General features: G+C 23.4%; 1 protein-coding gene across 1 annotated transcript in view; it reads right to left on the bottom strand.

Moving 5' to 3' along the window:
• The window catches only part of LOC117173910 (lipase 3-like), a 64,020-nt gene extending 52,067 nt beyond the window's left edge, over window positions 1–11,953 (bottom strand). Inside the window, exons 1-2 of the mRNA XM_033362557.1 lie at window positions 11,644–11,953; window positions 7,896–8,098 (exon numbers count right to left, since the gene is read on the bottom strand). Of these exons, the coding sequence (XP_033218448.1) occupies window positions 7,896–8,060 (165 nt within the window). The 5' untranslated portion in view covers window positions 8,061–8,098; window positions 11,644–11,953. The remainder of the gene's footprint in view (window positions 1–7,895; window positions 8,099–11,643) is intronic.
• Window positions 11,954–15,274: the final 3,321 nt, after the last annotated feature.

The following is a 15,274-nucleotide window of genomic DNA, read 5'->3' as shown; positions in this document are numbered from 1 at the left end:
ATTTTTTTAATAAATAAAATATTATTTCTTTAGTTATATTATGATTTAGTGAATATAAAGAAAAATTATTTTTAAATATTAATAACACATTAAATTGTATATTTTTATTTACTTTACATTTAAAGTATTATTAATAATTAATTATTAATATTATTAATTACTAATCAAGCAAACAATTTTTTTACAATAATTATATCATTCAATTATGAATCTTAAACTAAAAATTTAAGAAACAACGTAAATATTTTTTTAAATCAGTAAAATGAGCAACTAAATTCTAAATAATTAAAAAAAAATGTATTTCGTGGAAAAGAGATTGATAAATTGATGTAATACCAAAAATTTTTGGGTTAAATTTGCTTTGTATTTGCTGTACAAAATGCAACAAATCGAAAATACGCACTCAAGAATTTGGAAGTTTATATTTGAGCTTAAACTTGTTCTCTTTGGAATTTGCATAATATTTCGATTTAGTTTGCAAATTTTTTTTTCTGTGGAAGATCTCGCTCATCTTATAAAAAACTTATTAATTATTCATCAGTCCGAAAAAAAACTATTTTTAGAAATCATACACAATCAAATTTTAAAACAAATTTTGACCTTAGATTTGCTCTAACTCTTGCGGTGAATGACCGCAAAATTTCTCGCAGCAAGATTTAATATAAAAATTAAAGAGACAATATTTAAAATTATTGCGATTAAAAAAATTAGAAAATTTTAAAAATTATTTTAAATTGTGATTCTACTTTTAAGCCTATTATTTGTTCAATTATTGACCATTTTCTTTTTTTTATATTTAACTAAAAATTTAAGAATGAATAGAAAGAACAGTGAATATTTTATATTTAATCTTATTACTAAATGATTAACGTCTGCTCTCTAAAATTTGTATAAATCATTTACAATAGTGTCATCAAAAATTTTAGTGCAAAAAAATTTGTTCTAAAATTGTGATATGTATCAAATTTTTAGTGTTTTTTTTTTTAATAAAAATTTAATTCCCCTATTGTTAATTTGAACACTAATGAAATTAGAATAAATTAATAATAAATAAATCATTGAAATAAAATTGCATTTAAGTAACACTTTTTTGTATAATTTAACTTTGAATCATTTAATTTAGACTAAATAACTTTAAATTTCAATATCGATAATAAATAAATGTTAAGTAATGAAATTACTTGTTCGAAACTGCGCTGTATTAATTATGAAAATGATATAAATAAAATATTCGATACTCAAAGTTTAGAAAAAAAGATTAAAAATTCCCTCTGTCACTGTGGAAAAAAAATATAAACCAAAAATAAATTTTTTCCAATTCAATGAAAAATATTTAAAACAAAGAATGTCCCGCTTCCGATTCAGAAAGAAATTAACATAAAAAATTCCCGTTTTTTATCTTAGGAAAAATGGGAAAATTTCAAAATAACCAAAATGTTAAAAATAAAATTGTTAAGAATTTAAAATGTCCCTATTTCAATTCAGAAATGAATTCCATTTTTCTGATTAAAAAATAAAGTAAATATCAAAATTGTCTCTTTTTCAATTGGATAACAGAATTTTTAACAATTTTTTTCTTTCGATTCAGAATTTTTTTAATTTTTCCCTTTTCATTTTAAGATGAATAGGAAAAATTAAAAATTTCCTCTCTTTAACTTAATAAAAATATTAACAAAAATGTTTAAAATAACAATATTGCGTCTTTCAATTCAGACAAAAATTATAAACCAAAATTTTGTTTCTTCCAACTCAATAAAAATGTTAAAACTACAAAATATCTCTATTTCAATTCAGAAATAAATTCGAAAAAAAGTAAATAATAAAATAATCAATTTTCAAATAAAAAAATAAAATTTTTCAATAGCATAGTGTAATTTTCAGCTATGGAGATGAATTTTCAACGAAAGTAGTGAATCTTCATCAAAAAAATTACTTTTCAACAAAGTAGTTTAAAGTGAAAAACAGTGAAAAACAATTATTTTGATCCAACAAAAAACAATATTTGAACAAAATACTTAAAATTTCAACCAAAACTAATCAATTTTCAGCCAAAATATGAACTTTCAACTGAAATGTTAATTTCTAACAACAACAAAAATTTTTTGAACAAAATAGTTTCGTTTTTAAACAAAGAAATGAATTTTTAAGTAAAAAAAAATCAATTTGCAAGATGAAAACGAATTTAGAATAATTAATTAAATTTTCAAACGAAATATGATTTTTTTAACAAAAGGATAAAATATTTTTTAGATAAATACTTTTCTGGAAATTAGTCTTTTTTGTTTAAAATTTCGTCATTTTCAAAAAATTTTTAAGTGTTGAAAATTCGTATTTTTGGTAATAAAATTCTTTTTTTTTTTAATAAATTTCATCTTTTTTTATTGTATTATAAACTATGACTCTTTTTTGTCAGGAATTTATATTTTTAGTTGAAAATTTTTAATTTTTATTTGAAATAATGTTTTATTCTGTTAATAAATTTTTCTGTGGTAAAAATATCCGTTTTAATCAAAGAAAAAAATTTCCGGTTTTTTCTGGTTCGAAACATTTTTCACGGTCAATGAAATTTAAAAATTGAACACTTAAGCTAAAAAAATTTATTTTAAGTGATAAAAAATTAACTACAAATGGAAGTAGTCAAATTAAAGCTCTTGAATTTTAAACTTTTAAATTTAAAGTTTAAAAGTTGTTTAATTGAATTATTTTGGATTCAAAATCTCAATCATTTACATGTATAGAATTAATCGATTAAATTTTTTATTTAGGTGAGAGCACTTCTTAAATTAAAAGTCAAAATTTTTTTTTAAATAGTTTAAAAATCTGTGAAATGCTTAAAAATTTTATTTCGAAATCTTGAAACATCTACTCGTTGTTTTACATTTTTTCAAATTGTAAATTATTTTTGAAATTTTTTCAGTATTTCTAAACAACTTTTAAAACTATTCAAATTTCTCCTACAATTTTTAAAAAATTCCTCACAAATTAAAGACATTTTCTTAAGACCTTCCATATTCTTTTTTGATAATTTGGTGAATCTTTCTAAAACTTTTTAAATATTCTCTTAAAATCAATTTCTCTAAATAAATCTTTAACTTACTCGAATTTTTTCTAAGAATATTAGGCTTTTAATTGTTATTTATATCTAAAAATTTAACAATTTGACTTAAAAACTATTTTTTTTTTAATAGAGCAATTAAAATTCTAATGTTGAAAGTTTAGTTTTGAATATTTAATTTGAAATTGCATTTACTATTTTAGGTAAAAAATTTATCCTCTTGGTTCAAAATTCGTCTGTGTGATTGAGAATGAAATTATTTAGTTAAACATTCCTTTTTTTTGTCGAAAATTAAATTCTTTGACTGAAAATTTAACTGTCCCACTTTTAAGGGAAAATTTCAATAAAAAATTGATTCCTTTTTCTTTGCTGAAAATTCAATTATTTGTTTGAAAAATCGTCTTTTTTGTAGAAAATTAATCTTCTCAGTTGAAAATTTAATTTTTTTTAAGAATATTAATTCTTTTGACTAAAAAATGAACTATCCGATTTCTGGTTTTATATTTATATATTTAATTAAAAATTGATCTTTTTAATTTTTTAACTCCACTATTAGTTTGAAAATTAAATTCTTTTGTTGAAGATTCTTTTTTTTAATTAATTTATTGAGGTGAAAATTTTAATATCTATTTTTGGTTACAAATTAATATTTTTATTTAAAAATCTATTTTTGTTAAAGATTCGCCTATTTTTGTAGAAAATTGACCTTCTTGAATAAAAATTCATCTCTTCATTGAAGATTCAATTATTTTTGTCAAAATTCCTTTTTTGTTTGTTAAAAATTAATTTTTCAAAAGAATTCAGCTATTGTTTATTAAATTACACTTTTTTTAAATTATATTTTTTAACTAAAAAAGTAACTATCCCATTTTTCTTTGAATATTCAGTTCATATTATTGAAACTTCAGATTTTTTCTTTAAAAATTAACCATTTGAATTGAGAATTCGACTATTTTCTTAAAATTTTTATTTTTTGTTGTAAAATGATATTTTTTACTTAAAAATAATATATTTGTTTGAAAATTTATTCGTTTTGTTGAAAATTCGTCATTTTGGTAGAAATATAATATTATATGTTTAAAATTAATCTTTTTCATTGAGGATTCAGTTATTTTGTTGAAAATTGATCTTTTTTACTTGAAAATTCTTTTTTTTTTTTAATTTTCCTTTTTGTTAGAAAATTAATCTTTTTGCTGAAAGTCGATCTTTTTTCGGTAAATATCTAACTACTTGGTAACAAATTCAAGTTTTGATAGATAATTTGAAAATTCAGAATTTTTGGATAATTCGTCATTCTTGGTAAAAAAAAAATAAACTGCTTGGTTGAAAATTCATCTTTTTCTTTGAGGATTCAATTGTTTTTTTAAATTTCTTTTTGGTTTGTTAAAAACTAATTTGAATAATATCATAATAGAAAAAGAAAAGAATTTAACTAATTATTTTTTTAAAATGGTTGAAATTAAAGTTCGAAAGAATTTTTTCAAAAAATTTGACTGTCATTTCCCTGTTTTCTCCGTCTCATAAAATTTCCGGTCTTCTCGATCCAGCGGCCACCATAAAAAAAATTTTTAACCAGAAATCTCTGAAACATTAAATTTATAAAAGTGTAAAATTTTACAGTTGAATGGCATTAATTAAAAAATGTTTAAGCTTCAATTGAGAAAGTTTTAAATTCGAAAGAGTTCGACTATGAGTGCTTTAATTCGCAGTTCAATTTTGATTGCTTCAATGAAATTTTTTTTAATTTTTATGACTATGAAATCTTTTTAAGAACATGGAAAAATTCGGTTTTTAGCTTTATTGAAACAATGAGAAACTAATATTGTGAAATTCGTGAATAAACATCACCTAGAAAAATATGCCGGATTTAGAAGCTACTGCCTCTAAATGGGAAAAAATAATTGTTTACTAACCTTATCTATTTAACCTTACACTGAATTAAAAAAATCTTTCTGAAATGTATGTTTAAGAAAGTTTCATCCAGAAATGAGCTTGATAAAATTAAAACTGTAAAATAATATTCATAAAAATTATAATTTTTCCAAATTATTATTTTATGAAAAATAACAGAAGGATAAATTCGAAAAAATGATTTGTAGTCTTTCATGTTTGTTTAATATTAATTACCGTTTTTTTAATCAGCATCTTAGAATTATTAATAATTCTTAGGATTATGTAAACATAATTTTCTTAGATATCTCGATAAAATTCAAAAAGATTCTTTTTCTTGAAAAATGTACATTTTTTGACTTTATAAATCTTTAAAAATTTGTAATTATTTTATAATTTTTACAAAACCTTATATATTTAAAAAACGATTCGAATGTTTCCTAAAAAATCATTAAAAATTTATCCTAAGAATCTTAGAAAAAATTTAATTTTCTTGACATTTTTCAAAATTCTTGAAAAATTTTCAAATTTTTTGTTCGAAATCTTTAAAAATCTACACTTTCTTAACATTTTTTTAATATTCTTAGGATTTGAATTATATGATCAATCTTATTGTCGGTATCGGTTATTTTTTGGTTTCCGGTAACGATAAAAATATTTAGGAAAATTTTAAATTATGTATTCTAAACAAAATAATCTTCTTACAACATTGCAAAAATATTTATTGTCGAATGATTATATCTTGGCCCACTTTCACCAAAGTATGAAAAATATTTTAGAAAATTAGAAATAAATTCAAAACAAAAAATGCTTTTCAAATTCAAAAAGATATTAAATAACCAAATTTCCTTGCTTTATTTCAATTGCAATTTTTATAATTAAAAAATTTACCCCTTGATCAAAAAAAATTTTTTAAATACAAAATAGAAATTTAAAAAAAAACTCCCCCCCCCCCTTTTTTTAAATTGCCTCTTCAAATTTAGAAACAAATATATTATATTATATATTAAAAAAACGATTCGAACGTTTCCTAAAAATTCATTTGAAATTTGCCTAGGAATCATTAAAAAAATTTATTTTTTCGAAATTTCTCGAAATTCTTAAGAAGTTTTCAATTTTTTTGTTTGAAATCTTTAAAAATCTACAATTTGCTCACATTTTTTTCAAAAATTCTTAACATTTGAATTATTTTATAATCTTTCTAAAAATTTTTAAATATCTGAAAATAATTCAAAGTTTTTCTAATATTTTTAATATTAAGAAATTGACGTAAATTCTTCCATATTCTTTGAATGAATCTTATTGTCCGTATTGATAATTTTTCAGTTTCCGGTCACGATAAAGATATTCAGGAACATTTTAAATGACGTGTTCTAAACAAAATTATCTTCTTACAACATTGTATAAATATTTATTGTCGAATGATTATATCTTGGCCCACTTTCACGATAGTAGAAAAAATATTTTAGCTAATTATAAATAAATTTAAAACAAAAAACGCCTTTCAAAGTTTTAAGGAAAAATAGCCCCCCCCCCCCATAAACACTCTAATTCGGAAAAAAATATAAACCTCCCTTCTAATTCAATAAAAATGTTTAAAATAAAGAATCTCCCTTTTCCAACTCAATAAAAATTTTTAAAATAAAGAATCTCCTCCCTTTTCCAACTCAATAAAAATGTTAAAAATAAAGAATTTCCCTTTTCCAGCTCAATAAAAATTTTTAAAATAAAGAATCTCCCTTATACAACTCAATAAAAATGTTATAAATAAATAATCTCCCTTTTCCAATTCAAAAAAAGAAATTAAAATAAAAACTTGCCCCCTTTTTATCTTAAAAAATGTGAAAACACTCTAATTCGAAAAAAATTATAAACCTCCCTTCCAACTCAATAAAAATGTTAAAAATAAAGAATTTCCCTTTCCCAAATCAATAAAAATATTAAAAATAATGAATCTCCCTTGTCCAACCTAATAAAAATGTTAAAAATAAATAATTTCCCTTTTCCAATTCAAAAAAAGAAATTAAAATAAAAACTTGACCCCTTTTTATCTTAAAAAATGTGAAAACACTCTAATTCGAAAAAAATTATAAACCTCCCTTCCAACTCAATAAAAATGTTAAAAATAAAGAATTTCCCTTTTCCAACTCAATAAAAATATTAAAAATAATGAATCTCCCTTTTCCAACCTAATAAAAATGTTAAAAATAAATAATTTCCCTTTTCCAATTCAAAAAAAGAAATTAAAATAAAAACTTGCCCCCTTTTTATCTTAAAAAATGTGAAAACACTCTAATTCGAAAAAAATTATAAACCTCCCTTCCAACTCAATAAAAATGTTAAAAATAAAGAATTTCCCTTTCCCAAATCAATAAAAATATTAAAAATAATGAATCTCCCTTGTCCAACCTAATAAAAATGTTAAAAATAAATAATTTCCCTTTTCCAATTCAAAAAAAGAAATTAAAATAAAAACTTGCCCCCTTTTTCTCTTAAAAAATGTGAAAACACTCTAATTCGAAAAAAATTATAAACCTCCCTTCCAACTCAATAAAAATGTTAAAAATAAAGAATCTCCCTTTTCCAACTCAATAAAAATATTAAAAATAATGAATCTCCCTTTTCCAACCTAATAAAAATGTTAAAAATAAATAATCTCCCTTTTCCAATTCAAAAAAAGAAATTAAAATAAAAACTTCCCCCTTTTTATCTTAAAAAATGTAGAAATTACAGTATTTTTTCTTCTTCGTCTCAAAAAAAATGTCAAAATTCAAAAATTTCCCTATTGCAATTCCAGAATAAATTGAAAACAAACCTTGCCTCCTCAAATTTAAAAACAAATTAAGTACGAAAAATTCTTTCGTTGCATTTAAAAAAATTGTTTATACTATTAAATAAGAATCCAGAAATATTATTAATAATAAATAAATAAATGATTTTTAATACTTACAAAGTCCAAAATTGCATGTGTGTTGAATGATCGAGAATTATCGATATGCCTCACTCGAGGAACACGTCCTCCTTTTCCGAAAACAAGATCCCATAGAAATTGAAGAGCGATACTATCGATGGGAAATAAAACTGTACACAAAAGTGCGCTCAAAATCACAGACATTCTTTTTCCTTAATTTCCAAAATTTTCCTTTTTGAAAACTGAAAATAATTTTCAAAAATCCTATAACAGCATTATGCTTCTGTATATTTTTTGTTCAAACAGAGGATTCTTTAAAATAAAAAAATTTAATTGACAATTAAATAAGAATTTTTTAAATAAAGTACATTTTTTAAACTGATCTTAATCAAGCAAAGTTATAATATTCATACAATAATTTCTAAAAGAATTAATTTAAAAAATTCTAAAATCATTTTCTTATAAATTAACAAGGAACGATATTGAATCTTTAATGATATTTATTTATGAAATTTTGCTACTCGGTATTTTGTTGTCAATTTCGTAAACAAATCCCGAATGTAGAAGCTTAAAGTGATTTTTACTGATGAAAATTTGCGGTAATATGTAATAAGGCAAATTATGCAAAAAGGCGATTTTTTACGCCTTTTTTTACGCTAGGAATTATTTATAGAATTAGTTTAAATAATTAAGGAAAAATACTGGATAACAAAATTTTATGAATAAACATCATTGGCGACATAAATAAATAAATTCAAAAAAATTAAAAGAAAAAGCCAATTTTTTCTTCGTCAGCACTAGGCATTTGTTTACAGAATTAGTTAGAAAATTATGTAAAAATATGAGATGTAAAATTTTTATTACTCAACCGATGGCATAATTGAAGGCAAATTAAAAGAAAACCTATTGCTTTCTGTCTTAAAATATCTATACCAGAAATTTATTTATATAATTTGTTTATAAAATTAACAATAAAATACCGGATTACAAATTTTCATAATTAAACATCACTTACAACATTTTTAACAAAATTTTGAGAAAATCCTATTTCTTTCTGCCTTTAAATGTCCACATTGGGTTGTTTGTTTATCTAATTTGTTTATAAATTTAATACAAAATTTTAAATGACAAATTTCTATGATCGAGTATCATTTTGACAATATAAGCAAGTAATTTAAGCCCAAAAATGTACTTAAAAATAAAAAATCCATAATGTAGACTGTTTATTAATTTAATTTATTTATAACAATTAACTTTACCAGATAATATTTGTTCGCTTTTAAACACCTCTGCGCATTTAGTCCAGCGAGTCTGAACATAGTAAATTTGTCCAAGAAAATAAAAAAATTAAAATAAAAAATCTACCATTTTTTCGCGATTTGCATAAACATAAATGTTTGAAGAAAAAAATGTTCGGGCCACATAAATCCCTTTAAAACTGGATGTTTAATTTTTTTGAAAAAAAAAATAAATTCAAAACCGGTTAAGAATCACCTTCCACAAGTTATTTTGAACAAGGTTTTTTAATTTTTTTGCATCCCACTGTGCGACGAGACGATTCTCCACATGTGGGAGCCGAGCTGCGCTCGTGAAAAATGCTCTTTTGCTCAAAATGCATCGAAAACTATTTCTCAAATTATTGCTGTTTTAAATTCCAAAAATATTTTTAAAAAAATTTTTTGATAAAAATTTTCCATTATTGTATTTTTAATCAATTATTATTATTTATTTTAAAACATTTTTTTAATTCTTTAAATTCGGGAGTTTTCTGGTGTCGCAAATTTTACACTGTCTGATATTTTATTATTCGGTAAATTATTGTCGGAAATTTTATTATTTGGAAATTTTCTAATTCGATAATCCTGTAATTTTCGATGAATAATCCTGAAAAATAAAATTCCATGCACTGTACAATTCCCGAAAAATAAAATATTCGAAATTTTCTCAAATTATAAAACTGCCGAAATATAAAAAATCAATTATTTAAAGAATTAAACAAATGTTTTTAAGTAATATTATTTATTAAAAATACAATAGTAAAATATTTTTATAAAAAATAATGTTTTCCGTGTTAAATACATTTTTTAAAATTATTATTTAAATTTTCAATTAAAATGATTGAAGAAAAAAGTCTAAAAGCAAATTTTTTTGAAAATGTGCATAGTAGTTCTTTCAATTATTGCTCTTTTAATACAAAATCTTGTTCTTATACCTAAAAAAATCGAATATTATTTATTTATCAAAAATACCATTTCTGGATTTTTTTAGTGTCGCAAACCTTGAATTTTGAATTCAAAATTTTTTTAATTCCAATGTAAATAAGTAAGCACCTCGAACGAAAAAAATTCTCCCTAAATTTTCTCCGAACCTAATAACAGTTTCTAAACAAAATTTTCAGGATTCAACTCATCACCGAATTATCTCGAAATTTATTAATTCTATTTTTAATTTAAAAAATTATTTTTCAGAATGTTTTTTGTATTTTTGTAAATAATTCAAACATTAATCAAAAGAAAAACTTTAAGATTAAAAAATACATTTTTGTTAGATAACAATATTTTATAATTGTATTTTTAATAAATGAGGAATATTTATTTTGAAAAAAGTAGTTAATTAAAATTCAGCCGTTTACTGTTTCGGATATTTTATATTTCGACCATATCTAATGGGAATTTTATTAATTTGTAATTTTCAAATTCGGCAATATCATTAACTTTTCCGAAATGGGAAGACAGCCAAGTCTTGAAAATAAAATTCCAATGACTGTAAAATTCTCGAATAATAAAATTCCTCAAATTATAAATATGCTGAAATATTAAAAACCCGTAATTAGAAATTCCCGATTAACAAAATTCCCAGCAGTTTATAATATTGCGAATGCCAAAATTACTCATAATTTATAATATTAATGAATTAAAAATTCCCGTACAATATGATTCAGGAACAGAAAATTGTCAAATTGTGAAACATGCGAATCATTAAATTTCGGAATTTAAACAATCAAATAAAAATATTTTTTAAAAATACAATAATCAAATATTTTTATCAGGGAGAAAAATTGTGTTGCTGTTTAGTTTTTTAAATTGTTGTTTCAACACATACGCTTCGAATGAAAACACAAAAATTGTCTCGAAATTTTTTCCAAAAGTAATCTCGAAGTTTTTTTTTTTTCTCAACAATTCGATCTCTGAAATCATTCTTTGTAATTAAAAAAAATACTATGCAAATTATTAAACAAAGTTTTTCATCCAGAAATAACTTTTTTCAACTATTTTAAATGTGAATTCAAAAAAAAATTTTAATTCGGACATTTTCTAAAATCGGCGGTCGATTTGTTTTATGATACATTGACAATATATTGCGAACCAGAATTGAAGAAACATTGATTTACTTATTATCTTATTTTTTACTTAAATTTTCATTTCCTGCAAGAATTCATTATTAAAAAATTCAAAATGTGTAAAGTCTTATTTTTGGATGTTTTAAATTATTTATAGATATAACGTAACAAATTTGTTATTATAAATTAGCCAAAAGTAACCTTTGTATTTAAAAAGTGGAAAATAGAATTCAAATTTCGCGCCGAAAGTGCATCGTCCACGCGCGGGGAAATTCAAACACGTGACATCGTTCGACACCCAACACGTGATGGAATGATCAAGATTATCGATTTATATCCTGTTTATATATTAATTTATTCAACTTATGACAAGTTGCACACTCGGGTGTCAGATTATATAATTATCAGCAAATAATTTTAAGTAATAAATTAATAATCTCTACCTACCTGAAAAATTCCTTGTTTAGTAAAACGCTCTTTTATTCACTATTATTTAAAGCAATTATTTAATTCTTTTTTAATATTATACACTTTTTGTTTAATTTTCCCTTTTGGCTTCACTTCTAAAGATTTACCAACTAATATTTTCGACTATTATTTTAAACTTTTTAAAATAATATTTCATTTAATATTGTAATTTAATCTTTTTTGCTAAATAATTCTGCTAGAGTAAAATTTAAAATTTAAACAAAACTCAGAAATATTTATCATCGATCTTGTCAGGTGAGTGCCTGACACTACTCGAGATGCCGGCCGCTCTTGAACTGGTAAGACGATCTTCCATCTGAGAAATATGTACTGGAGACGCCTTGATCAAGCGGAACTTGAATGTTTTTTTTTCTTTTTTATTATTATTATTTTGCATCACGTGTCATTTGTATTCTGCCTGCATTTTCTTAACTTCCTTGTCAAAGCCTGCCAAAATCACCCGGTCATTTTTTTATTTTTTGATATAAAGGCATTAGGGGCAACCTCCCTCCTGTGAATAATAAAACCTAGAGCAAATAATCAATAATTAAAAATACTAATAAATGCAAAAAGTTAATTTTATCAATAACCAAAACACAAGTGTTAATCAATTAATTGTAAATAAATTTTTAAAATATATAAATTCAAAAAAAGGTAAATTTTAAAAATATTTAAATTTAAAAAAAAGATAAATTTAAAATTAATTATAATAATTATTATACACAGTAGGTTGCATTGTCCACTGCAGAGTGCTTTCTTCTACTTTAAAAATTAAATCTATCCCAAAATAATAACTGGCAGAAAATGTAATTTTATTCCGTAACATTTAAAATATGTTATGAAACAAAATTTTGAATATTAAATTTTTTCCAATTTTTAAGCAATAAATAATAAATAATAATTTCGGATTTTTTTCTTTTCTCTTTTTTTAATCAATAGAGACATTTAAGTGCTGTCAAAAATTAACTGATTTTTTTTTAATTTTCAAGAAATTTTATTATTATTATTTTGATGCAAACTCTTGTTGAAAAAAAAAGAATCCAACAACCAAATTTGGACCACAACGAATAGACAAAAACAAAAAATTATATTGTAATCTGAAAAAATATAGAAAAAAGAAAAAAGAAAGTTTGATTGTTGGACGTTAAATGGATTTTTGATTTGGATTTTGGTCTCATTTAAATTTCTTACATTTTTATTATTATTTTATTATTATTGAAAATGTTGATTCACTATGAATTTATTTTCTTGAAAGTTAACTTTATATCTAACAGAAAAATAAACGATTCAAAATTCTATTATAAAAAATGTTTAAGTATTAAGCCTTTTCAAATGTTTAAAACAATAATGAATATTTCCGAATAGAAAGTGTTTGAAATTTTTTAAAATATATTCAACTTCATTTCATTAACCCTTAAACGGCCAAAACGCCACTACCGGTACACTGCTTTTCAACGGCCAATAACTAAGACGATTCGACACTAGAAAAAATTGAGACACATATATTTTTATTGCTTAACATCTCCTCTTTCCGACGGTGCCAATGAAATTCCTCAAAAAATTTATTTATTATCCCCAAATGCAGTTTAAACAAAAAAAAAACGTGATTTTTCGTGCCTATTTTTTTTTGTGAACCATTTTCCAAAGCTTTTCGAGTCTTTAATTAACCTGCAATCTCACTAACGGGTGGAATAAATGTCTAAACTTTGAGAATCCATGGTTCAAAGATCGATTTTTCGTTTTAGTATTTTCAAAATGGCGTCTTAAGGGCATGTGACACAGCTAAATACCTATATTACCGACCACAGTTTTTCAGTTCACTGAATGTTTTTTTGAACCTGAGAACTTTTTTTGTAAACAAAATATCGAGCTGAAACTTTGGGAAATGTATTAGAGTGCAATAAAGTACGTTTAGGTACTGAATTTTGGTAGAAACTTCACTGAAAATTATTTCATCTTTTTTCTGAACCTCAACATTTTTTGAACCTTCGAACTTTTTTTATACATAAAATATCGGTCTCAAACTTTGAGAAATGCAAGAGCCGAAAGAAAACTACGTTTAAGTACAAAGCTTAATAATAAATTGATTGTTAAAATATATTTTTTTACATCTTTTATTATTAAGCTTTGTACTTAAACGTAGTTTTCTTTCGGCTCTTGCATTTCTCAAGTTTGAGATCGATATTTTATGTATAAAAAAAGTTCGAACGTTCAAAAAATGTTGAGGTTCAAAAAAAGATGAAATAATTTTCAGTGAAGTTTCTACCAAAATGCAGTACCTAAACGTACTTTATTGCACTCTAAAACATTTCCCGAAGTTTCAGCTCGATACTTTACTTACAAAAAGAGTTCTTAGGTTCAAAAAAACATTCAGTGAACTGAAAAACTGTGGTCGGTAATATAGGTATTTAGCTGTGTCACATGCCCTTAATGGCAAAATTTTTGTGAAAACATTCATGAATTTTTTTACAATAAACGATGCGCTTTTCGGAAAAATCATCAAGAATAAAAAGTTCTTGTAATCAGCCAAGGAATACGCCAGAATTTTTTCGAAGCGTTTTGAGCAAAATTTTGGATTTTGCATGTGAACAATTTTTGCAAAATTCCAAATTTTGCTCAAAACGCTCCGGAAAAATTCAGGCATATTCCTCGGCCATTTTGTTGGCTAGCTTCTATGATATAGTTTTTTATTTCTCTGGAGAAAAAGCATTCAAATAACTCCACAGGTGACATAGATAATATTTTTTTCCGTAAATTATCAGACAGAAAAGCTTGATCATCTAGATTTTCAGGGCAAACTTTTTCTTCGTTACTCCATGAAAAAACGTGATAGCCAACAAAATGGCCGAGGAATATGCCTGAATTTTTCCGGAGCGTTTTGAGCAAAATTTTGAATTTTGCAAAGTTGTTCATATGCAAAATCCAAAATTTTGCTCAAAACGCTTCGAAAAAATTCTGGCGTATTCCTTGGCTGATTACAAGAACTTTTTATTCTTGATGATTTTTCCGAAAAGCGCATCGTTTATTGTAAAAAAATTAATTACAGACTCGAAAAGCTTTGGAAAATGGTTCACAAAAAAATAGGCCCGAAAAATCACGTTTTTTTTTGTTTAAACTGCATTTTGGGATAATAAATAAATTTTTTGGGGAATTTCATTGGCACCGTCGGAAAGAGGAGATGTTAAGCAATAAAAATATATGTGTCTCAATTTTTTCTAGTGTTGAATAGTCTTAGTTATTGGCCGTTGAAAAGCAGTGTACCGGTAGTGGCGTTTTGGCCGTTTAAGGGTTAAAAACTTGTCAAAATAAGCAATTTTTTATAAAGTAAAGTTTTTAAAAAAGGACAATATTCCGAGTGGAGTCGAAAGAATTTGAAAGTTTATAATTTTTAAATAAAAGCGTTAATTTAACGTGCTATAAATTAAAAATTTTGAATCAGAAGCTCTCAAAATTAAATAATTTCAAACTATATTTTGGAAATTTTTATTTAAATTTTATTTTCATTTAAACAATCATAAGTACGGGATTTCAGAAAAGGAAAATAAGGAGAAAAAAATTTAATTTTAGTAAGTTAAAGGTTTTATAATTTGTATCAGAATTTTAAAAATGG

This window comes from Belonocnema kinseyi, chromosome 5 (genome assembly GCF_010883055.1).
Source record: "Belonocnema kinseyi isolate 2016_QV_RU_SX_M_011 chromosome 5, B_treatae_v1, whole genome shotgun sequence".
Classification (NCBI taxonomy): Eukaryota; Metazoa; Arthropoda; class Insecta; order Hymenoptera; family Cynipidae; genus Belonocnema; species Belonocnema kinseyi.
Note: the sequence above shows the minus strand (reverse complement) of the source record. Positions and strands in the feature narration are given on the sequence as shown.